This window comes from Populus nigra, chromosome 11, assembly GCF_951802175.1.
Source record: "Populus nigra chromosome 11, ddPopNigr1.1, whole genome shotgun sequence".
NCBI lineage: Eukaryota > Viridiplantae > Streptophyta > Magnoliopsida > Malpighiales > Salicaceae > Populus > Populus nigra.
In genome coordinates this window covers 8,054,346-8,081,273 of record NC_084862.1, presented here as the reverse complement: position 1 = coordinate 8,081,273, position 26,928 = coordinate 8,054,346, and the positions used below count along the sequence as shown (strand labels likewise).

General features: G+C 31.5%; 1 protein-coding gene across 3 annotated transcripts; it reads right to left on the bottom strand.

Moving 5' to 3' along the window:
* Positions 1-538: 538 nt before the first annotated feature.
* Positions 539-3,655, bottom strand: LOC133668417 (CBL-interacting protein kinase 18-like). 3 transcript variants are annotated; one of them, XM_062088258.1, is made up of 3 exons: positions 3,311-3,655; positions 3,074-3,127; positions 539-2,363 (listed from the first exon to the last, which is right to left on the bottom strand). In XM_062088258.1, exon 3 carries the CDS (start codon positions 2,035-2,037, stop codon positions 718-720), a length of 1,320 nt encoding a protein of 439 aa, XP_061944242.1. In that variant the 5' UTR covers positions 2,038-2,363; positions 3,074-3,127; positions 3,311-3,655; the 3' UTR covers positions 539-717. The 3 variants fall into 3 exon arrangements, with proteins under 3 accessions (XP_061944242.1, XP_061944241.1, XP_061944243.1); XM_062088257.1 differs by having other exon boundaries at positions 3,348-3,655; XM_062088259.1 differs by lacking the exon at positions 3,074-3,127 and having other exon boundaries at positions 3,348-3,655.
* Between the last annotated feature and the right edge of the window lie 23,273 nt (positions 3,656-26,928).

The window sequence follows — 26,928 nt, the reverse complement described above, 5'->3', positions numbered from 1 at the left end:
AACAAATGTAAAACCCACTTCGGAGCCCTGTTTCAACTACTGAAACTCTTAGTAGGGCTTCTAACAGTGCACTGTCAACTTCTTAGGCTTGGTTAGTTTGGTTTTCATGGAGATAAGGTCCTTTGTATGCTTGGTTGTATTTGCAGTAGCTTCCAATGGCTGGAAAATTTCCATTTTACTGCAGCCTTAATTTCCATATTCATATTTTTTTTTTATTGTGCATACAATAGTAGAATATTAAGTATTTGAGTGTAAAAACATGGAATCCTAGCAGTTAAGCTACCCTACAGGCTACAGCCTGCTACTCAATTGTTCAAGTCCTCGACTACAAAACAACCGTCAACAGGTCCTCATGTAAATAATACCAAATTGAATACATGTCACAGCCACCCTACATTTAACAAAAAACACTGCGATTTCGGCATTAACACAAGCAGTGGTGACAATAATGTGAAGCCCTATATAATCTACTCGTTTGAAGAAGCACGGGGAGCAGCAGCAATATCCATGATGAAAGCAAAATTCTAAGAAAACATGATAAAGAAAATAAATTGAGCACCAAACCACTAAGAATGTTGAATGATGGTTGTTTACAAGCACACGTAGGCCGTGACAGGTCCCAAATAAATAAATTTATGACTAAAATTCGAAATTCAAACAACAAAACAATAACTCAAAATGCTGGCATAACTAGGAAGAAAGTATGTGTTGCTGCCGCTACTCACCTTGCCATGCCCAAACAATGTCCTTTAGAGCTGGTCTTATACCATTTTCCAGTATCTGTAGGTATTCCAGGGTATCACCACTAGAACTTTTCACCTCTACCAAATGAAAAGATGGAGTGAACTCAAATATTTCTGTATCAATGGACAACGCCCCTTTCCTACCTTTCTCCGATCCCTCCAACTTCAACAGCCCTCTATCTTTCTTCTTTACTTTTAGCTTCAGAAGCCTAGCAATGTCCTCCAGCTTGGATGTAATAGTTGAGGCAGAGTGCATTGATATGAACTTTTTTTCTTTCTTCTGGTTATCTTTCGCAAACAAACCAGATAAGTCAAATCCAGATGAAAGAGATATGATATCAAAGGCATTCAAACTGGTAGGCTGGCTCATCTCTTTCTTGGCTTCAGCAGGAGCACTATCATTCTCACAAGAATCAAATGTCACATCAGCAGCCAAAGGATCCAATCCAGTAACTTCATTTTTAATTGTAACAGCATTAGAATCGAATCCTTTTCTAAACCAGGAATTTTCCATTATTTTTGTGATGGATATTCTAGTTTTTGGGTTAGGATCAAGCATCCTTGATAGCAGCCTGCACATTTCAGGTGAAAACCAGTTAGGGAACTTGTACTCTGCCTTTCTTATTTTTCGGTACATCAAAATCAGATTTGCATCATGAAATGGGAGATAACCGGCTAGCAAAACAAACAAGACCACCCCACAAGACCAGATGTCAGCTTTAGCCCCATCATAGCCTTTCCTATAAATAACTTCAGGAGCCACATATGCAGGAGTTCCACAAGTTGTGTGCAGCAAACCATCTTGACGCCTAGACTCAGCAGCAGCACTCAAACCAAAATCTGACACCTTCAAACCTTCATTCTCATCCAGTAATAAGTTTTCTGGTTTCAAATCTCGGTGAGAAACACCTCTGCTATGACAAAAATCAATTGCACTGATTAACTGTTGAAAATACGTCCTCGCAACATCTTCCTTGAGCCTCCCTTTTGCTACCTTATTAAAGAGTTCGCCACCTTTAGCATATTCTATCACAAAGTAAATTTTGTTTTTGGTGGCCATAACCTCGTATAGTTGCAGTACGTTTGGATGTTTAACCAATCTCATGACAGATATCTCTCGCTTGATCTGATCCATCAGTCCTACTTTCAGAACCTTCTCTTTGTCAATGACCTTGATGGCCACACTCTGGCCAGTTTTCAGGTTTCTCCCATAGTAAACCTTAGCAAAGTTTCCTTGGCCAAGCAATCTCCCAAAATCATACCTTTCCATCAACACATTCCCTTTATTTTCCATTGTCAATAAGAAATCTTAATAGACTATATTTATAAATTATAATTCACAGGATGGGAATCTTTAGAGCTTAAAAACTCAATCGTCTGCGCCAAGGCAGTGCTTCAAAACAACAGCAATTCTATTTCTGATTTCCTTGTCCGTTCGAATCCCAACTGTGAATCTGTCAAGTGTTGAGTATCCAACCTCATATGGGATGGATAAGCGCAACCTAAATGGCAATTGAATTTCACAAGCTCCACAACATGAATTACCAGAGATCAAGCACATTTTTCTGCATTCCCAGTTGTTTTTCTTTTGGTGCTGGAAGGGAGAGATGGAACACCAAGCTAGCAACAAGAACAATAATAACAAACGTAAGTTCATTGCTCGGGCATAAAAGAAATGAATATCATATCAGAATCATTTGATTGGAGAATCAAAAAATCATAAAGGGGATCTAGAAATTGTCAACAGCCAAATCCACAAACAATATGAATTAACAAGTCAGGTACTATTTATAGAATAACGGTGCCATCAATGCATGCATGGTTGCTCAGAAAGCCCAGATTGCAATTATTCAAAAAATTAAGCATAAGTGAATAAAACTTCCGATCCGAATAAGGGTCCCTTCATTTTGCATCCATGTCTAATGTATATATAGTTTCATCCAGTGAGAATATTAACCAGTCAAAATCCAAAAGATAGACCCAATATATTGGAAGAATTAAAGGCTGCAATGCAGATCCTAAATCAGAAACAAAAACAAGCTAGAGTAAAACTACCCAACCCCATTGCTAGCTTTCCATGACTTTTTATATACCAACTCCTGTACCAAATTGAAAATAATGAACAAACAAAATTAAAAGCAATGAATTCCTAAACTATCTAGTGAATAAGTTCATAATCTTAAATGCAGATTTGCCATTAAATTTGAAACATGGCAAACTATTCAGAAATCATAATTAAGATTTACAATAACAAGAGAAATGCATAAATTAAAGGGAAAGAAAACATAAGCAACAAGGAAAAAAGGAAAAAAAGAACCGTTGAAACTCACCCAATACTTGACAGAATACAGATGGCGGTACGCTAATGAAGAAACAGAATGAACCTAAATTCAAACAGAGAAATTCATTCGTTAAGAACACGTAAGAACACAGCATCAAAACCCATTTATATATTTTGTTTGATTGACATCAGCAAAACAACAAATCCCATATCCAAGGATATGAAAAGATTAAACATTTGGATAAACATGGGAAAAGTAAGCAGATGAAGAGACAAAAGATCTTACAAGGATTACGAAAAAGAATACATGGAACATTGATTACCTTTGAAGCAAAGAAAGAAAGGAACAACTAGCCTTAGCAAATCTTAACGTTCGAGAGGAGACCAAAATGAGTGAGACAAGTGCAATGTATGTAAGTGATGTTGACGATGGGCTGCCCTTTCTTTCTTTTTGGCTATTATTATACCGTTGTGGTGGCTCTATAATCAGAGAGAGAGAGAGACATAGCATCAGAAATAAAGTGTGGGAGGAGAAAAGAAGGAAAGAAGCGCCCCCCCACCCCCCTGGATTTTTGTATTAGCATATGGAAAGGAGTCTTCTTCCTTGCTCCCTAGTTTTTCAAAATAACCACATTTTATTCCTTTCTTTGTGTTTCAAAATATATTAACTCTTGTTTAGGAATAATCAGTATTTTGTGAAAACATTTGCTGGATTTCTTTCAAATTGGAAATGGAAATCTGAAGATTTTATTTTTTAATGTGTGTTTGGTAATGTGGTTGATGCTTTTATAAAAGTGTTTTTTTAATTGATTAAATTAATATGTTTTTTTAGATTTTTAACATCAGTATATAAAACCATAAAAACACTAAAAATAAATCAATTTCATACCTTATCAAGCAAAGAAAAAGAGCACTTTAAAATATGATAATTAAAACTTTCTAACAGAGCCCGTTTGTTTTTTTATTTCAAAAATATTTTTAAAAAAATTAAAAATTCTTCTATTTTTTTATTTTAAATTATTATTTTTTTATGTTTTCATTTTATTTTAATGTGTTGATGTTAAAATAAAAAAAAAATATTTTAAAATATTTATAAATAAAAAATAATTTAATAAACAACCACCTTCCCATTATCAAACGCTACAAACATTAATAGCTATGTTGTAATTTCCTTCAAAATCAAGGTACTAAATAACCCTATTTTAGGAACTTTGGAGGTGACACCGGAAACACAGACGCACAAAAGGTAATGTATGTGGGTCCAAATTATTATAACGTTTTGATTCCTTAACTCATTTTGCGCTGTAAAGTTCTATTCTCTGAAACAAATGATTTTTTTCTTTTTTAAATTAAAGTGGTTGGAATTTCTGTTTTTAACATTAATCACCTTCTCAATATCCTATTATCTGTCATTCTTTTTTTTTTTCCCAACGAAAATAAAAATCTCTCTTGGTTTTCAAAATTTCCTGATAATTAGATTAATCACTTGCTTAGTGAGCGGTTTAATTTATTGCAAGTGATTTATGAAATGTGATGGAGATTATAATTAATTATTTTATTGTTTTGTTCTAAAAGTTACAACATTTGTGTATGGAAACTAAACATGCCTTTTCCATCGAGTCTTGGAGAAGCCATATATGCATCAAATTGTAGCTTCATAAGATTTTTTTTTAAATTTTTTTTTAAATTTAAATCCAATATGACAACCTAATGATTAAATTCATTTATCACCGGTGCCTGAAAGATAAAATATATTGATATTTTCATAATTTATTTTTTTCTTTATAATTTTCATATTGAGAAAACTAAAAGCCTAAAACTATGGGATTCGATAAGGGTTAAATTGATATTTTGGTTCAACCATCGTTTTGTTATTTTAATTTTTTTTACTTCAAATTATTATTTTTTAATATTTTTAGATTATTTTGATAAGTTAATATTAAAAATAATTTTTAATAAAATATATTTTTTATTCATTTCCATGTGATTAATAAGAAAACATTATAAAAATACCTTATACCACACTTTAAAACACAACATCTACTACACTTCTAAATAGGTAATATATACAAGAAAACATTACAAAAGTAATACCAAACTACCTCTAGTTTTATCAAGAATACCCCTTCAGGATTTAATTTTACTTTCTATTTATACATTATATATTTTAACATTGTGATCTTAGTATCAAAAAATAAATTCTTATAGAAACAATTCTCCAAATAATCAATTACATCAATATTCAAATGAATTGTTCTAAAACTAATAAAAGAAGAATCCACTAACTACCACAAAGATAATTTTTACACGCGCAAATACTTCAAAAAACATTATACAATATTCATATATATATATATATATATATATATATATATATATATATATATATATATATATAGTCTAATATTGTTCGGATTTAATTTAAAATCAATATCAAATAAATCATCAAATATTTATTTTATCAAATAATAAAATTTTAGTTAAATAATATTAAATGATAGTATCAAATTATTTAAAATAGTAATTGTATAAACAAGAACTAGATTCCAACTCACTAAAAGTATTTATGATATAATTAGGGACACTTTGGGTATAAAGGCTATTAATGTATTATTTTCTTTAAAAAAAAAGATTTATATCAAATCACCAAACTTTTAAGAATGGCTTATAATTTTATAATGTTTCATAATTATTTTTTTAAGAGACGTTTTGAAAATATCAAGCTAAGAGTTGACATCATTCCAATTTAAATTGTTATATGTTAAAAGTCATGTTTTAAAAATTAAGATTTGGAATGCATTGAATGATGCACACACACACTTAAGTTATACACAATAACATTGTTTTTTGTTTTTCTTTTTAAATCTTAAATGGTTTATCTATGGTTTTTAAAATAAATGTGAAATTTATGTAGAATTAAAGTTCACATAAACTTTTTTTTAAAAAGAAGCAATGAATTTCTAGACTTAATTCACTTTGACATTAGTGATTTAAAATTTATACAAATTAGAGATGAGAAAAGGTATTAATCTACTTTATAGATGTTTGCATAACACATAATGTTACTTATTTGTGAAAAACCCAATATGAGGCACTTATTGAGACTAGAACATTTAAATATTACAAAAATAAAGTTAACAATCAACTTCATAAAAAGATAAAAGTAATAAAATAAACAATAAAGGTGGAGAATATGAGGCACCTTTTGGTGGATTTTGTTTAAAAAATTATGTTATCCACCAAACTACCACTCTTCATTCACTTCAACAAAATGACATTGTTGAATGTAAAAACTAACTTTAAAAGAAATTATGAATGTTGTATTGCTAAGTTTAGGAACACCTAAAAACTTAAAAGAGGAGATTATTTTAACTACTAATTATATAATTAAAAAAATACCTCACAGGAAGTTGAAAACGACACCATGTGAGTTATAAAAATGAAGGAGACCTTTTCTACAAATACCTTTAAGTGTAAGGATGTCTTGCAAAAGTGGTGATATTTGATCCCTAAAAAGGAGATATGATTTAAAATTATGGATTATATATGTTTATAATAGTAATGCATATCGATTTCTTGTACATAAATCAAGTATTGAGGATATTAATCCTAATACAATAGTAGAATTAATAAATGTTTTCATTGGAGACTAGTTTTCTTTTAAGAAAGTATAAGAAATTTATTCACTTAAAAAAATGAATAAAACAAGCTCAAGTAGTCATAATCAAATCAAAGATGACAAAATTAAGAATAAAATGAGCAAGAGGGAAAAAATTGAAAAAACAATTAAGTTATGATTTTCTAACTTACTAGAAAATAAAACTTAAAGCTATTTTGAGACAATTTCTTGCCTTGGAGCTTGTTATTGAAAGGAGACAGTTAATAGTATGATAAGTCCATCATATAAAATCATATATGAGAACTAGTAGATCTTTCACTTGGAAGTAAACTATTAAGGTCAAAAGTGGATCTTCAAGAAGAAGATGAAGGCTAATAGAACTATTGAAGAGGAAGAAACAAGAAGATATGAACTATTAGGTTATAAATGGATCTTAAGAGGAAGATAAAAGCTAATGGAACTATTGAAAAATATAAAGCTAGACTTGTCAAAATATTCAAACAACAAGAAGGCATGATATATATATATATATTTCATATGAACATTAATAGTCACCATGATACGATCAAGACTACACCAAAAGATTCATTACGAGTTTTAATTGGGCCAATTACAATATCAAGAGCAAAGATGCATTCATTGAGCTTATTTAGATTATTTGGATTAAAATAAACTTCAAGGAGGCTACATTTTCATTAAGTAGTGATCAGACCTTATTTAACTTAATATATGCATAAGAGGGGCTTGATCCATCCACTTCATGGACTAATTAATTTTAGCAGTTAGAGACTCATTTTTTTTCTAATGCACTATTTTACTATAACAAGAATAATTTTTTATATTATCATTGAATCAGACTGAAATTTTACTAGAAGATTTCATAGGTCTTGTTTTATATTATTCTAAAATTTCAGGTTAATCGGACATCAGGAAGACCTTATGATAAGGTTCAGAAGCTACTATACAGGAATTGTATTAGTTTCCTAGTTAATTTTGGATTATTTTTCTTATTTGATTTAGAACTCTATTGTTAGTTTTCTAGCATTATTTAGAAAGCTTTTACCTAGTATAAATAGGGTATTTAGCTTGTAATTATTTTTTTTTACAAATTTTAATTTCAACAATTGTTATAGTTTTAGTGTCTCGATATAAATTATAGTTGTGTCAAGCTCAATCACAAACATGAATTTAGTTTTCTTGAGAAGGGTCAATTTAATTATGGGTTTCTACATATTTATATCCACGGGGTTCAAATTACTTGGTATCAAAGCAAGGCTCTAAATCAGATTATATCCCTTTTATCTTCAAGTTTTCACATACTATATTGTTGTCGAGTTCTTTATCTTCTCTAAAAACTAGTTGCAACATCAAGTTTTTTTTAAAAAAGAAATTATTTGCAATTGTTTAAATAAAGTTTTTTTAAGATAAATAACAAAGAAAATCACAAGAAAAGAAATTTTTAGGGTTTGCCGCAAATCTTAATTCAAGAAACATAGAATTCAAACACTTTTTCTTTAAATCTAAAAAATCTTGATTCTTAAGGTATCTTGGAGTTTAATCTTGATTTGAGATATTTTAGATTTACTTGGCTGGGTTTTCTTGAGATTCACAAAAAAGGTAGGTTTTTTTTGCGTCATTGTTTTTTTTTTCATATATATATATATATATATATATATATATATGAAAGTGCTTTTGTTATTTGAGTCTTTAAATCTTATTCCATTAGTTTCTAAATTTTCACACACTCTCTCTTAAACTAGTAAGGTACGTAAACTAGAAAAAAAAGCCAAGTATGATGAGTTAAAGAACATGTATTCTCTTGAGAATGATGGAAAGATATTCACACTTGTATCCTTGTCTACTAAACAAGTGTATGAAGACAACTTGAAATTGAAAGGAAAAACCAAAGCTGAAGAAAAATATCAACCATGTGAGGATAAAGGAAAAGTGAAAATAAAGTGATCAAAAAGAGAAAAACATTTAGATTAAGCCAAAATAGGAATTAATGGGAGTTCGACCGAGAGAGGAGAGAGAAGAGAGGAAAAGAAGGTTGAGAAGAAAAAAAGTGTGGAAAAATTAAAGAAACATGCTAAATTTTCATAGTTTTTTTTTTGTATCTTCATATTGTTCATATTTCAAATGAATTTGTATTGATATTCACATTTTTATATTTGTAGTTTTGTATTAATTGTAACACCCTCTATTTTATATATGTCAAATTCGTTGAAAAAATTGGGATTTTTTTTTGCATATGCTTTTATATATATATATATATATATATATATATATATATATATATATATCATGATCCATGATCCCTGATCCTTAACTATCCTGACAAAAAATTTTAAGCTTATTATTATTATTTGGCTACCGAAATTTCGGCAGAGTCTCCTCTGTAAATTGACCTTTCCAAGTGTTGACATCAACCTAAAATACAATTTATCCTGCATATTTATGATCCAACCATTATAGGCTTCTTCAACAAAAATCTGATTTCTCATCACATTATCCACTTTAACTTATATCTTCACCATTTTCCATTCTACCAGTAGTGTCATATATCTTTTCTCTTCACACATAATATCATTAAAACAAGCATATTATATAGTTATCTACATGCATACTGAAAATTCTTTAATGCCTACCCAAAAGAGATTTAATTAACTAACAAGTGGTATATGACTTAACACTAATTACAAGCCCAAAAGATAACTTTAAATTCTAGTGAACTAGAAAATTACATAATCCACATATCCAAAATATACCTAGTAAGTAACTATCCATAAAAGAAGAAAATCAAGGTTGTCCTGCAGTATGAGAAGGACCTGCAACAAATACAACATAATTTATTTAGTAATATTAATTTAATTTATTTACACACACACACACACACACACATATAGTTTACACTTCTTCTTCTTTTTTTTTTCCTTTTTACACCATAATTTCTAATACATTTTTTGTAGACATATTCTTCAACTTTAATTACTTGAGATGACTTCTCCATTACCAAGCTTCATAGTTTGCTTGTAAAGCTTACTCTCTCTCTTCTTCTTTTTTTTTTACCACCTTGGTCCCCATCTTAATGGAAGTCCAAGTAATAATACAATTAATCTAGGTCTTCCTCAATTCTTGATCAAATTCATTACCACCTTAGCCATTTTACACATGAATGACTAAGTTTTATAACCACACCTTAGTTTCCGTTCTTACGGATGACTACGTCATTTTTCCATATCACCTTAGCCATGCCTTTGCAAATGGCTAAGTCAAATACTATTCACCTTAGCTTTCCACCACTTTGGAAAACTAAGTAATTTTATTCATCGAATAATTCTCTTCATTCTTAACCATGTTCTCTCATCATTCTCTTACAACTATGACACAGTTCAATTCTAATCATTATCAAATGTAAATAACAAAGACAACCCAATCACATATAAGAAAAACAAGAGAACAACTATAGTAATTTTACATAGTTAAAGAGCGAAACACCTACCTGCAGCTCCAGGTGTTCGAGCTCACTCCACTATGGTTCCAGCCACGAATGCTCCTCTTATAAATATAAGAAAGGTATGCTTGTTACAATATTCATAGCCAGAATTGTAACACGTATATAATTTCATTGTCACGTTACATATTTCAACACTATATATACAATTAAATCAGGGTTGTAATTCTATAGTTGGATACCCTCTTGCACAATTATTCTGTTTGCACAAACACATGTTTGTCCACTATTTCGGAACTTTGTTGCAAGCTGTAATGATATGAAATGATTTGATAAGATTACCACCACCATGACAGTACCTACCAATAATGAATGCAAAATAAAAACACATTTTCAAAATCCCGAATCAAAGCCCCTGCAGTAATATGGTGTCCTGAAATCAGTAAATCAAATAGCTTCACCAATGTAATTCACACAATTAATTATACAAGCTTTATTACATTCCATGCTCCTCCCCTTTTATTTCAAATGTAACCAGCATTGTTGTTTTTTTATATATATATCTTCCATCCTTCATTATTTTGCATCATTATCAACCCATCCTAACACAATGTATCAATTTCAACAATTTCACAATTTTTCCTAAATTCTCTCATAAGAACCCTAATTCAAGAAATCTAAGAACAATGCATTAATCTATTTCTTTTCACCCAAACTTGTTTAAACAACTTAGAACTCATTACCCAACACTAAAATGAACTTCGAAAGCTAACCTGGTGATGTTTTTCCTCCCCTTCAATTTTTCTTCTTTGCCATGACTTACGACCCCTTTCTCACCCTTCTCCCTCACTTAGTTTTCTTCTTAAATCCTTGCTTGAGGAAGTGATTTGGTGATTTACACTTTTTAAATCCTTGATTCTACACAATTTCTACTCTTTCTCTCAAGGTAATTTTTTTTTCATGCGTTTTTCCCTCCTTTTCTCTCCCTCTGTTTCATCCCTCTGTTACCTCTATTTTCAGCCCTCTGTTACCTCTGTTTCTGGCGTCAAAATAAGGAAGAATAAATTGCTGGACTTTGCCAGCTCATCAGGTATTTACAAAACTGCCATTGGTGAATTTTATGTTATTTACTATCCGACTATTAGCAATTTGTAAAATATCTTCCTGAACTCGGATTGCCCTAAAATTTTAATCATATGTAGAATTATATGTTATAAGATTTCTCCTAAAATTTCAGTTTGATCTAACAGTCGGATTGAGCGTCCTGCTCAAAAGCGTGAAACTATTCAATATGAGAAATATTTTTTTTTTCAAGGTTTCACATTAATAGTTTTCAGTCTTTATTTCTTCTCGAGTCTTTACATTATTTGATCACTGATTAGTACTTAAAAGTGTATTTTTATCAAGGTTTTATATCATCATTTTGCATTTGAAGTATCAATAACTCCTTAACTAAAGCAGGTTTTATAATAACATATCTAATAATATAAGATACATTTAATTTATGGTAAATGTTTATCTTAAATGCAGGCTTATCATATAAATAAAAGAATTAATTGATGAGTTGAAGTACGGAAATTGAAAGGACAAAGAGATGGCCAAACTTAGAAAAGAGATGTTGATACAATCCAAACTGGAACATTGTTCGGTAATCGGGTCATATCTGGAGCTGTAGATCTTGGATTTAAGTCTACTTTATATAGATGGAAATGTAAGATATAGGCCTACAACTTTCATGAGGAGTCCAAGATTTAACAAGGCCGTGTTTAAGTCCAAATTGTAGCAATAACAAAGAAGTTCGAATTGTTCTGCAGCCCAGATACTGTTCAGTGTTCAGCCTATATCTCGAGTTCTAGAAGTCCAAATGATCTCAAATTTTACCCTGGAAAGATGAGACAATTTCCTAGAACTTTCATGATTTAAGTCTGTTCAAATTATGACGTTAGCAATGACGTTTTTGGCAGATAAGAAGATAAGAATTGTCACCAAGTCAAGATATGGCCACCCACTCATCAATTAGTCAACAAATCAATAGTTCTGAATTTTGACCTATAAAAGGAGGCATTTGCCATGTATTTAGGTATCTTGGTGTTCAGATCAAGATCATGCTCTTGCTCTCTCTTTTTTGTAATACTTAAGTTTTGTTTATATTAATCTCTTCTTTATGCCTTTCATTTCCTTTTCTTTACTTAGTTAACTTCTTTCTTATTTATGTTCTTATCTTGTTTATTTATGTTTCTTTCTTTCATTATGTTTAGCTAAGTTAATTATATCAAGGTAAAAAGAGTACACTAATGGTGTAAGAATAAGTATAATATAAACTTAACATGGACCTTAATGTTGGATACTAACATGCTTTTATATTTGTTATCTTGTTCACTTTTAATACTTTGCTTGTTAAATGGTTAATTTAGATTTATTTGTTGTATAACACTTGGTACAACAAATACCTGGCACTTTCATAGCCCATACTATATGGTATAACCGACACCTGAGCTATGAAAGGAACTTGATTTATTGTTAACATAAGTTATAATCATAAATGCCTGACAACATTTACAAGTATTAGCATTATTCGAATAAGATAACTAATGTAATCATGTTAACAATTTATAATCTGATTGGAACCTCCTTTGTGTGTGGTTTTCAATTGAATAATAATAGTTTATACTATACTTGTTTGAAATATCATTAGTGAATCCTCTAACCTTGACATTTGTTGTTATCATTGTTTAATCTTTACGTTAATCTTCCATCTCAAAGTTTTCATCAACTTCTTCTTCATCATCATTTTTATTATTATAATTATTAATAGTATTATTATTATTGTTGTTGTTGTTGTTGCTGTTGTTGTTGCTATTGTTATTGTATTATTATTGATTATAATTTATACAATTAATCTCCCTGTGGTTCGACCCCGGTCTTGCCGGGTTATTTATTACTTCGACACTCTTGTACTTGGGAGAAGATATCAATCTTTTGGTCGTGTCAATCACACCATTAAATATATTAATGTTTGATTTGTTGTGAACTAGTTCCTTAAAGAATTGAAATCTTGAGAATTAAATGGTAAAAGATGAAGGTGAGCATATCATAGTGAAAAAAAAAGAAAGTAAACATGAGGAGTAATATCTATTGAGTGTAAACATATAAGAGAGTGTATGTGATTATTATATAATACATATATATAACAAATAAATATGAATAATCTTGAATGGGGGTATTTAGCCATACAATAACAGTTGGAGTTTATGAATACAAGATTTGTCGAAATAATGAGGGGATGACTGATTTGAGAACCAAAGCGGCTAGTTTTCGAGATGGGCTAAACTGTAGAGGTTTGGAAGGAAAAAGGTATGCGAGATAAGCTAATTAACCTCTAAAAGAATCTATAGCCAAGAATATAGATGAGGAGGCTAGGAATTTTGATGATAACCATGTTGGTAGGTTTCAGTCATATAGAAACCAAAGACCTAGGGGAGTTTGACCACTTGAGCAATTCAACTATAAGAGAGTAGATAGGGAGAATGAATTTTGAGATAGTTTAGATAGAGATTTATACAGTATTAAGATGAAGATTCAGGCTTTCCAAGGTAAAAACTATCCAGAAGCTTAAATAAAGTGGGAAAAGAAAATGGAGTTATTTTTTTATTATCAACATTACTTTGAGGTAAAGAAAGTAAAACTTTTTGTTATTAAGTTTATTGACTATACTATTATTTGGTAAGATGAACTTATCTTAGGTAAGAGGAGGAATGAAGAGAGATCCATAAAGACTTGGGATGAGATGAAATTAGTCATGAGAAAGAGATTTGTTCATGGAAATTATTATAAGGAACTATATTAAATATTGTAGAGTTTGTCCCAAGGTTTTAGGAATATTAAGGATTACCATAAGGAGATAGAGATTGACATGATTAAAGCTAATGTTACGGAGGATAGAGAAGGTACAATGACAAAGTTCTTGAATGGATTGAATAAAGAGATAAATAATGTGATTTAGTTACAGCACTATGTTAAGCTTAAAGATATGGTTCATATAGTTACCAAGGTAGAAAGGCATTTGAAAAGAAAGGGCAGTATACATCAAGGAGGTAATTTGAGATTCTTTTCAGCATAGAGACAAATTATAGGAGAGAGGGGGTTGCCACATCAAAGCCAAATATTATGGGCAATAAAATCAAACCATCTAAGGCTTGAAGGAAATATTAGACCACTAAAACAAAAGGTAAACTTAAGATCCCATCTAATCGTAATCATGATATTAAGTATTTCAGGTGTTTGAAGAGTGAACATATAGCTTTACAATATCTAAACAAAAGGATTATGGTTATGAGGGAGCATAGAGATATTAAATCCAAATGTAACAAATATGAAGAGGATGAAATGCCACCACTTGAGGCCTATAATGATGTTGAGTATCTAATTGATGAAGAGACTTTGGTGATTAGGAGATCACTTAACGTTTAGATTAAGAAGGATGACGTAGAGTAACACTTGAAGGATATATTTCATATTAGATGCCACATAAATAATAAAATATGTTGTGTGATTATTGATAATGAGAGTTGTGTTAATATTGCTAGTACTATTCTTGTTAAAAATTTGAATATGAACATTATTAAACATGAAAAACCTTGTATACCTCAATGGTTTGATGACTATCGATAACTAAAAGTTATTAATCAGGTTTTGGTTTCTTTTTTGGTTGGAAAATATAAGGATGAGATTTTATGTGATGTTATGCATATGCATGCTACTCATTTATTGTTGAGGAGACTTTGTTAACTTGATTAAAAAAAAGCCAAGTATGATGAGTTAAAGAACATGTATTCTTTTAAGAATGATGGAAAGATATTCACACTTGTATCCTTGTCCACTAAACAAGTGTATGAAGACAACTTGAAATTGAAAGAAAAAAGCGAAGTTGAAGAAAAATATCAACCATGTGAGGATAAAAGGAAAAGTGAAAATAAAGTGATCAAAGAGAGAAAAAAAATTTAGATTCAGCCAAAATAGGAATTAATGGGAGTTCGACCGAGAGAGAAGAGAGAGGAAAAAAAGGTTGAGAAGAAAAAAAGTGTGGAAAAATTAAAGAAACATGTTATTTTTTATGCAAAGAGGAGTGAGATTAAGAATGTAACGAGGAGTGACATATTTTAACACTAATGACTTTGATCATTAGTTTTCTAGTTTTTATATTTTTTATTACAAGATTTTAAGGACATCTTTCCTAAAGAGATTCCTAGTGGGTTGCCACCTATTAGGGGAATCAAACACCAAATTGATTTTATATCTAGAGCATGTATACCTAATTAGCCAGCCTATCAAAGTAACCTTGAGAAGACAAAGGAACTTCAAAGGCAAGTGAAAGAATTGATAACAAAAAGGTACATAAGAGAAAACATGAGTCCATATGCAGTTTCAGTGTTATTGGTACTAAAAAAGATAGGACTTGGAGAATATATGCTGTTGTATTGCAATCGATAATATTACGATAAAGTGTGTGTGTGTGTGTGTGTGTGTGTGTGTGTGTGTGTGTGTATGTGTGTAATTCTTAGACTTGATGATATGTTAAAAGAATTGCATGGATCTTGTATGTTTTCTAATATCAAATAAGAATAAAAGAGGGAGATGGATGTAAAACTTTCTTTAAAACTAAATATGGTTTATATAAACAAACATGCCTTTTAGACTTACCAATGCAATTACTACTTTCATAAGATTAATGAACCATGTTTAGCTTAATTTTATAGTTAAATTTGTTGTGGTTTATTTTAATGATATTTCGATTTATAGTAAGAGTTTATATGAGCATGTTGAACATTTAAGAAATGTATTCATTGTTTTGTGAAAGAATATTTATAGGCTAATATGAAAAAAGTGTAATTTTTGCATGGAAAAGATCGTATCTCCTGGATATATTGTTAGTATAAAAGGTATTAAGCTAGATGAGGAAAATGTTAGGGCTATCTAAGAATGACCTCCATCTAAGTCAATCATTGACGTAACAAGTTTTCATGGTTTGACTAGTTTTTATAGGAGATTTATTAAAGATTTTAATACTTTAACCATATCTTTAATTGAGATAGTTAAGAAATATATGGGTTTTAAATGGGGTATAGAACAAGAGCATGCTTTTAATTTATTAAAAGAAAAATTAATTTCGGCTCCATTGTTATCATTGCCTAATTTTACAAAAACTTTAAAGATTGAATATGATGCCTTAGAGATAGGTAATAGAGCTATTTTAATGTAGGAAAAAAAACCAATAACTTATTTTAATGAAAAGCTCAATGATGCAACGCTGAGTTATCTTACTTATGATAAGGAGCTTTACGCTTTGATAAGAACTTAAAAAACTTGGCAACATTGTTTGTGACCTAAGGAGTTCATAATCCATATTGATCGTAAGTCATTGAAACATTATAAGGACCAAGGAAAGCTGAATTGCCAACATACCAAGTGGGTAGAGTTCATTGAAACATTCTCATATGTAATTAATTACAAGCAAAGTGAGGAAAACATAGTGACTGATATACTATTACGAAGGCATGTACTTCTTTCAAACTATTAGGATTTGAGTATGTGAAAGATTTATATATTGAGGATGTTGATTTTGGCCAAGTATATATTGCATATGAACATTCAACCTTTGATAAGTTTTATAGATTTGATGAATATTTATTTAAAGAAAAGAGATTGTATGTGTTTAATTGTTCTATGCATGAATTGTTAGTTTATGAAGCTCATGAGGCCGATTAATAGGATATTTTGATGTTTTTTTAAAACTTTAGATGTTTTGCATAAGATGAAAAGAGATGTGTAAAGAATTTGTGATAAATGTATAACATATAGACAAGCCAAGTCTAAAGTTTTACCTCATAATTTATATACTCCTTTACCAATGCTTAAAAAACTTTGGGTTGACATATCTATGGATTTTATGCTGGGTTTGCCTAGGTCAAAAAGGGTTAGGGATTCTATTTTTATAGTTATGGATAAGTTTTCTAATATGACATATGTCATATCTTTTTATAAAACCGATGATGCAACTAAAATAGCAAACATATTCTTTAAAGAGACAGTTCAACTCTATGGGGTACCTAAAAGCATTGTGTCTAATTGTGATGTAAATTTCTTAGCTACTTTTAGAAGGTTTTATGAGGGAAATTAGAAACAAAATTCTTATTTTTAATACTTGTCATCCATAAATAGATGGTCAAACTAAAGTAGCTAACAAGACTTGAACTACATTGTTAAGAACTATCATTTAAAGAAATTTGAAAAATTAAAAAGATTGCTTGCCATTTATTGAATTTGCTTATAATAGAAGTATACATTCTATTATTCTCCTTTTGAAATTGTGTATGATTTTAATTCTTTGACTCCTTTGGATTTGATTCTTTTACCTATTGATAAAAGGGGTAGTCTTGATGGCAATATAAAAGCACATATAGTAAAGGATCTTCACGAGAATATAAAGCAATAGATAAAAAAAAGAGCAATATGCATAAAAAAAGTTATTTTTTAACTAGATGATTGTATTTGAGTGCATATATGAAAAATAAGACTTCCTTAAGAGAAGAGATCTAAGTTGATGCGAAAGTAGATTGACCATTTAAAATCCTTGAAAGAATTAATGATAATACCTATAAAGTGGATCTACCACGTGAGTACGATGTTAATACTACTTTAAATGTTTATAATCTCTCTTTATTTGATGCGGATGAACCCTTTTAAGGAAAGAGGGGTGATATGATCAAGACTACACCATCCATTGCAAGTTTCAATTGGGTCAATTATAAGATTAAGGGAAAAGAAGCTCAAATATGCATTTAATGAGATTATTCAAAGTATTTGGAGCAAGATGAATTTCAAGGAGGCTATATCTTCAATAAGTGATGATTAGAACATAGTCAACTTAATCTATATACAAGAAGGGCTTGATCCATATACTTTATGGACTAATTAATTTTGGTAGTTAGAGGCTTATTTCTTCAAATACATAGTTCTACTCTAACAAACATAATTTTTTATTTGACTATTGGATCAGAATAAAATCTTACTGGCATATTCCAGAGGCTTTTTTTATATTATGTTAAAATTGTTGGTCAATTAGAAATTAGAAAGGCCTTGCGATAAGGTCCAGAAGATACTATGTAAAAATTGTATTAGTTTTTTAGTTAATTTATGATTCTTTTTTTATTTTTTTTAGAACTCTTTTGTTATTTTTCCAGTATTGTTTAGGAAGTTTTTACCTAGTATAAATAGGTATTTAACTTGTAATTAGTTTTTTTTTACAAACTCTGATTTTAATAATTATTATTGTATGTTGTGAGAGATTTCTCTGGTTTTAGTTCTTAGTAAGGGTCAATTTGATTGTTGATTTCTGGATATTTATATCCACGTGGTTTATATCACATCATAATTACAAACAACCTTTATAAATGATGACTTTGATAAAAAGGTTTATGTAGAACAAATCAAGGGTTTTGTCATTAAAATGAAAGAAATGAAATTTTGTAAACCTATCAAGTCTTTAAATGGTTTGAAACAAGCTCTTAAACAAAGTCATGAAAGATTTAACAAGGTTATGTTGTCAAATGAGTTTAAAACCAATGAGGTTAATAAATATTATGTAAAAAAATACAAATAAATGTTATGTCATTATATATCTCTTTGTAGATGACATGTTAATTTTAGACAGCAATAAACACATGATCAAATCTACTAAGAAAATATCAACATGTGAATTTAACATAAAAATCTTAAGTGTTGTAGATGTTACACTGGAAATAAAATATCTAGAACATATAATGGATTGATATTGTCTCGAAGAAAGTTCTTATTTTTCTTTAAATATGATAATAACATTATCAATCACCAATAAAGATTAGTGTACTTCTATCTAAAGATAAAAAGGTGAAGGAATACATCAATTAGAACTTTCTTGAATAATTATAAGTTTGGTGTATGTTATTAATTGCATAAAACCAAATATTGCATGCTTGATTAGCAATCTGTATAGATTTACCAATAATTTAAGTGTGGATTATTGAAAAGAAATATATAAAATATTTAAGATACATCTTAAACTATGAACTACACTATATTAAATACCCATAAATAGTTGAGGGTTATAATGATGCAAATTGGATATTCAATACTAAGGATTTAAAATCCATTAGTGAATATCTTTTCATGCTTGAAGAAACAACTCTCTTGAAAATCCTCTAAACAAACATGCATCATAAGATCCATGATGAAATCAAAGTTTATTACTTTTGATAAAGTCAAAGAGAAAGTCAAATGACATTGGAGTTTCTTAGAGAATATTATTCCATGTTGGCGAAAGCCAGTTCATCAATCTGTGTCCATTGCGATAATTAGTTAGTAATTAGAAAGGCATAAAGTAGTATGTATAATAATAAGCCTATATATATACATCATAGACGTGATATTATTTCCATTAACTATGTAAAGACAAAAGAAAATATTATTAATTTACTTATTAAAGGCTTAACAAGAGAGCTTGTGTATATTTTCAACGAGGAGTGGGCTCAAAGTCTTTAAAAATAAAAAAACAAATATTATGATGATAACCCTACCTAGTTGTCTGAAAATCCTAAGTCTAGGTTTAAAGAGGAAAACAAGTCATATGACACTCTTAGTAGCACTTGAAAATAATACTTTCTTGTTATTCCTATGATGAAAAAAAAGTGTTAGTTACAACATGATAAGAGTGAGTTTGCTTTTAATGATTCTCATATCTTGGGTTACCTAGTAGAGTACTACATAAAACTTTTAATGAGATATCAACTATATAAATGAGAAATGTGATATTTTCTTCGAGAAATTCAAATGGCTAAATTTTCCAAAACACTCATGAATTAAAGTGTTGTTTAGAGCCAAAATAAACACAACAATAACTAAAATAATCTTTAGAAAAAGAACTATGTGAGCGTCATAACCCATTTCTGGGTTATTTCTTAAATTCACTTCTTTTTCTTCCAAAATAAAAATAAAAAATAAAATAAAAGCTGATAACATGGAGAAACAGGCCATAAAGGATTTCAAACATATAGGAAAATTAAGCTGCAATTTTAGAGGAAATTTGAAGCCTAATTATACCCTATTATATCGAAGACTAAAGGAACAATGCAGATTCAATGTAAAATTAAATGATTATTGGATGAATTTGCATAAAAATTAAGTCCAATGACATAATTAGATTTTTAATAGGCCAATTTGATTTAATCATGGACCAAATTAAAGTTTAATTATGTAGAAGAATTAATTTGGGTTCAATGGAAGGATTCAATTAAGTGCAAGGACTTGATTATACTTTAAATGGGCCAAATAAATTTTATTAGAGGCTTAATTGGTGAAACATTAAGTTTAGGAGCCCAATTTGAGTTTAATTGAGAAGATTGAAATTTTAGCAAGATCAAATTTAATTTTTACCAAGTCAATTGATTGAAATTAGAAGCAAAATCATAAAAACAAAATAAAGTTTTGAGGTCAATTGGGGGTTAAATTAAAGAAATTCACAGCTAAGGACCAATCTGCAAAAGGAGTTGAAATATAAGGACCCAATTAATTGAAATCAGAGGTGAAATTGAAGAAAATTGAAAGTTTAATGGTCAATTTGAGGTCAAATTGCATAAATCCAAAACCAAGGATCAATGTGAAAAAGGCATTAAAATCTAGGGCTGAAATAGAAGTTCGTCAGGGGTAAAATTGCATAAAATTAAAAGTGTTTAGCCAATTAGGGGTGTGATTAAGAGAAATTATAAATTGAAGGACTAAAATGAAAACAACGTTGTTTTGGTTACTATCCGTCTTCTTTTTCAATTTTTCTCTGAAATGATTGCTTAGAAGGGCTCTTTAGTAGATGCATTTAATGTCTTTACCTTTCATCATATTTGCACGAAAATGATCACCTGACATCTGACTTCACCCCAGTGTGGTTTTTTCTGGCTGATTGACAACACAATAGCCGTGAAGACCAACACAGGTAGTCTGCCACTGGCAGTTTATGGTGCCTACTTTAAACCAACGGTTGAGATTTTTCCCAGCTGAACCAAGGGCTAAGATTTGGCACCATTAAAGACAAAACATCCATTTCTACCCCTATAAATAAAGGTGGATTTCATGGCTTGATCATGAAGAAAATCAAGTCCAACATTGATAAAAACCAACTTTCCTCACTAGTTTTTCTTCCTAGCCGACACTTCTTTTTATTCTTTCTCTCTCACCGCTGCCTTTTTAGCCACCAACCGCCTCTCCACCAACTTGTTTGCCACCAGCTCCACTATATGTCACTAGCATGACCACCAGTCAGCCACCCCCACGTTTAGAATAACCACTGTGAATGTCTCTCTTTCTCTCTCTCCTATGCAAAACTCTTCTTCTTCCCCCTATGACCAACGCTAGCCACCATTCCTCTACAACTTACCTTAGGTAGAATGCACTAGAGGTGATGCATCTTTTCCTTGCACAACCAATCCCTTACTGAGACTTTCACAGACCATAGAATTCCTAGTAACCATAATACTAGGTGGTGACTCCTAAACCTTAATCATAGCTTTATGATAAAATCCAAAACCCTTTCCTTCTCACTCTCAGGAGGCACGATAGCGCACCAGTGCCTGATATCGCCCCTACGACAAGATGACGACTCCAGTAGGGAACACCTTTTCTGATCGGACTAAGCTTTGCTTGTTTGATTATTTGCCTATTTGTTTTCATCTGTTTAATTTTATCTCATATTTTCACTGCTTTAGCATTTTTATTTTATGTTCATGCATAAGTACATCGGGTATGGATTAATGCCCTCATGCATTTTGATTTCGTGAGCAAACCCAATTCTAGGTTAGGTGGAGAGTAGCGGTTTGCCTCATGACTTTTAGTCGAGGTTCAGATTTGTGAAACATCCAACTATGAACTGAGTGTTTACTAGGTAACGGCGATCACACTGTGCCCTAACCATTCCTTGTAAACTCCTATACTGCCTTCATGTAAGGTAGTCACTAGGTAGTTCATAGAACTTTTTGAGACCAAGTAGAAAGCCTACCCATCATATAATGGCCTAAAACCTTTCCTTTGAGTATAGACTCCATAAATATTCATTTTGTATGGGTTTTCACCATCCATACTGATGCAACCATATTATTCAATAGTTTCACCCACATTTAACTAGTGTTTTGCCTATTTTTTATATATATAATGCCTTGATATTCTTTGTTTTATGTTTTGAAGGCACTTTTGGATGAAAGATGCAAAAAGGAGTAAATTGGAGATAATTGGCAGATTTGACCTTCAGTCGATGTTTTGTGCAGAGCGTGAGCTCTAGAGGTTGAAATGAAGTGATTCTAGTGGAATTAAAAAGTTAACATCCATACCTTTCTGGACATCTAAGGCAAGAAAATAAAATAAGGAAGAGCATGGAAATCGCAGCCTTCAAAGTCAAATCTCGCAATCTACCAGTGTTGACCTTCGGCCATTCCAACTTGAATATCTGGAGCTACAGAAGTCCAATTGATGCAAACTTAATTTTTTTGGATTCATGACTCAAATTTATATAAACGCTCAAAATTTCAGCCAAAAACGATGTCATATGAGGGAGATATGATTTTTCAAAGATGACATCTGAATTCTGCCAGCAAACAGGTTTCGTGAAGAAACGAGTCCAAATTACGTTCCGAAGCATCTAAACCAATATCCAAGTTTTTATTTCAGCAATTTAGCTCCTCTAAGTCAAAGCTTGAAGATTTCATGCAAGGCTATTTCTTCTTTTTTAGGAAAATAGTTATTGAAGTACTTAAATGTAAACAGTCTACTTAATGGAGGACTATTTTGTAAAATAGAGACCTAGGGTTTCCTAGGATATAAAAAGAATGAGAGAAGAGAAGTGGGGCAGCCAGCCAAGGAGAGAAAAACATGCAAGGCTAAACACTTTTTCTTGGTTGCAAGGACACGGAAACCTTCAGATTTCAAGAACTGTGAGATTTATTTTACCTTTTCTTTTCAGTTTATATGATGAATATGTTTGTTCTCCTATGCTTATTTTTCCTATGATTGTTTATTTTAATTGCTAGAGCGGACTCTAAGTTATTATTATAGACAATCTATTGTTAAGTTTGATATCAAAACCGGAGTTGTGGTATATGAACTTGTGAAGCAACTGAGTTTAATAATTGTAGCGGATCTACGTTATTAATCTTAGGGAGAACATTCAATCAAATCAAACATAGACTGCGGACAGTTATGTTTTCTTGATTAATCAACTTATCTAGTTCTTAAGGCTGCCATTGAATTAAATTACTAGTACGGACACTGTGGTTGTTTGATGGTTAGGGCTAGTTATACGGCGGATCCGTTAACTAACCAATGTTAAGAAGAGATAAATATTCAGAATATAAATTGATGTTTCGTTTCCATTATCAGTTCTGATTTCTGTAGGTGGATGTATGCTTGTGACCAAGGTTTATTCTCTTGATAATTTTCTGATTTTATTAAATTTAGTTTGATAGTTTTCTGTTTTCTTTTGCTTTAACCTAGATAACATCCAACCCCCCCCCCAAATTGCATATCATCTAGCATAAAAATCTGACTTGAATCTTCCTCGTGGGATCGACCCCTTGCTTGCTCTATACTATCTTGTGTGTTGTGTTTGAAGCTAGGGTAATTAATTTGTGCGACCGCGACATCGCAACACATACCCAATGTGCATATACATACACTTGCATTCATACACATACATCCATCCATTGTAAATAACATACACACATGCATCATGATGAAACATAGGTCCCCAAAGAGTTTACAACACCCGACTCCAAGCGAGAAACATGGAAGATGAAGAGTGTGCTCACCGTGATGCTCATTTCTAAGAAGAGTTGGAGTCTGTAAAGGCAAGCATGGCTCGCCTCACTAGCTTACTCGAGCAAACACTTAGAAATTCCTCTAGAGAAGGTCCTTCCAATCAATCTATTATCTTTGTTCAAACTCAGATAACAGCTTAGCCTGAAGAAAGAATGGGCAACCATGGTCAATAACCTCAACATAATCCAACATTTGTACAATCAGCAGCACCAACACTAACCCTTGTTATTGATGCATTCGCCAATGAGTCCCATAAGACCAAGTCATCTGATGGTATTGATCAAGATAAGATGACAACACTTGAAGCCAGAATTAGGGCTATTGAGGGTAAACTTAAATGACTTAGTACAGGCTACGGAAATGTGTCTGATCCCGAATGTGGTTGTATCGAAGAAGTTTTGTGTTCCCGAGTTTATCAAATACACTGGAACTCAATGCCCCATGAATCATCTCAAGTCCTAATGCAATAAAATGACAAAAGTAGTACACGATGAGAAACTACTTATGCACTTTTTTCAGGATAGCTTAAGTGGGGCAGCATTGAGTTGGTACATAAGATTGGACAACATAAAGATCAACAAATGAAAAGACTTGGTGGATGCTTTTGTCAAGCAATACAAGTATAACATGGACATTGCTCCTGATAGAACCAACTAATTTAATTTGAAGAAAATGGACAAAGAAAGCATAAGGAAATACGCTCAAAGATGGAGAGATCTAGCTGCACAGGTGCACCCCCTTCTTTTGGACAAAGAAATGGTTACTCTATTTGCTAACACGCTCAAGGCACCGTACTACGAGCATGTGATTGGTAGTTTGGTATAGCAATTTACTAACGTTGTGGCAATAGCTAAGCGCATAGAGCAATGAGTTAGGAGTGGTAGAATTTTCATGCCCATTAAGAAAAAAGGCTTTGAAGGGAAAAGAAAGGAGATTGACCATGTTGAAGGTGGCTATAGGGGTAAGAAAAACCAAAACAATCACATTCCATCCTAAATTGCCAACATCAACCTCAACTCTCCATTTCCTACCAAAACCTAAGCCCCAAAACTTCCAAGTAAAAAACCAAATTAAAAATTTCCCAAAGAAGAATTACCAAAGGGTTCAGGAACAATTACCTCTATTATCGCTGCTGCCTTTAAATGAGATGTACCAGAAGTTACTAAGCATCAGACAAGTAGCTCCAGAACCACTTACGCCTCTATAGTCGCCTTACCCCAACTGGTACAAACCCAACCTCACGCGCGAGTACCATGTTGGTGTTGCAGGACACAACATTCATACCAGCGGTGCCTTTAAGAAGAAGCTCATGCAATTAATTAAAGCTAGGTGGATAGTGTTTGAAGAAACTCCAAACGTGAATATGAACCCTTTACCCAATCATGTTCTAGGTAGTGGATCCGTAAATGCACTAGAGGAAAAATGCCTGGGAAACCTAAAAGCATCGATGAAAAGAGCAGGGTATAGAAAAGGCAGCGTGTATTCTTGAGGATGTCCATGATAGAGGATGAAGTTCTACCATAAAAAGGAAGTATACATGAATAGAAGGGTGGAGTTTGACCTATTATTGCCTTTTGTTTGATCATGTCTGTTTCAACCTGTTTTAGTCTTGTTGGTAATTTGGCTCATACTGTCACAAGACTTTCTCTGTCAAATGAGTCATTCTTGTTAATAAATTCATGTGTTTTCTTGTGTTCATGGTATGACTTTATTTTTGTTGTCGTTTCATGCAAATAACACACCTACATGAGTACACCATTTACTCACAAAACCACTGCACCAAGAATTCTTTGGCTTGTTCCTCTTTTCTACAAAAACTATGTGTAATCCCATGTTTTCAAAATGATTTTTGGGAAATCAAAGTTTAGTACAAAATAGAAATCAAATTGCTGTTTATTCTAACAAACAAGTTATGAAAATTCAAATGATATCCTAGAATGGTAACCATACACCTAGAAAACCTGTAGAACAACCCAAACACCATAAGATGACTTCAAAAATTGAGTTTTAGTTGAATGGATAATGAGAAACCATTTTGCATATTCGCAAGAAAGAAAGCAAGGCTTACTGATCCTAAATGCATAAGTTTGAAATGAGAAAATACCATCTTTGATAATCCTTTCACAAGGCTTATTACATGTTTTTCTTTGAAAATCCTTTGCAGTCCCCTTTTGAGCCTAATATGTTTTTCTTGAGAAAAATAACCTTAGTTAGGATTACACCCCACACTAAGGGGCAAATGAGAGGGAAAAAAAACTTCAATGATTAAAGGTGCCCAAACAAAGATAAGGGGCATGAAAGAGTCCAAAGAATAAAAAAGATATGAGCATACCATAAAAATAACTAATATGATGATGCTCAAAACCAAAAGAAGAAAAAGCCCAAACCCTACACCAGGGGGCACCATGGACCACTTTGCAAATCAATTCCAAGGTTTAGAAAATCCATGAACCAAAAATGTTGTCGGGAAACAAGCACTAGTGTTCCTTAGTCTTGAAATCCCTTAAACACCTTTTAAGCCTACAAATATCCTTTTTCTTCATAACCAAGAACCCAAGCCTACATTGCATGCCCAATTAAGCCCTTTCTGATTAAAGGTGAGCAATATGGATCGGTAACCCAGTCATCCATCTTCGATGCCATTAGCCGAAGCTAATCATCAAGCACAACCCGATCATCCATCTCAGATGCCATTAGCCAAAACTAATCAACAATCATAACCCGGTCATCCATCTCAGATGCCATTAGCTGAAGCTAATCAACAATCACAATCAACATTCCATAATTGGTTTGACATTCGTCAACAACCCAATTTCATATCAGCTCAATTAACATCTCACAGTCAGTTTATTATTCATCACAACACAATAATATATCCTCCTCAATAAGTCATTTTAGAACATTAGCATTTTCATCATCGTTTCAACATTCATCAAGAGCT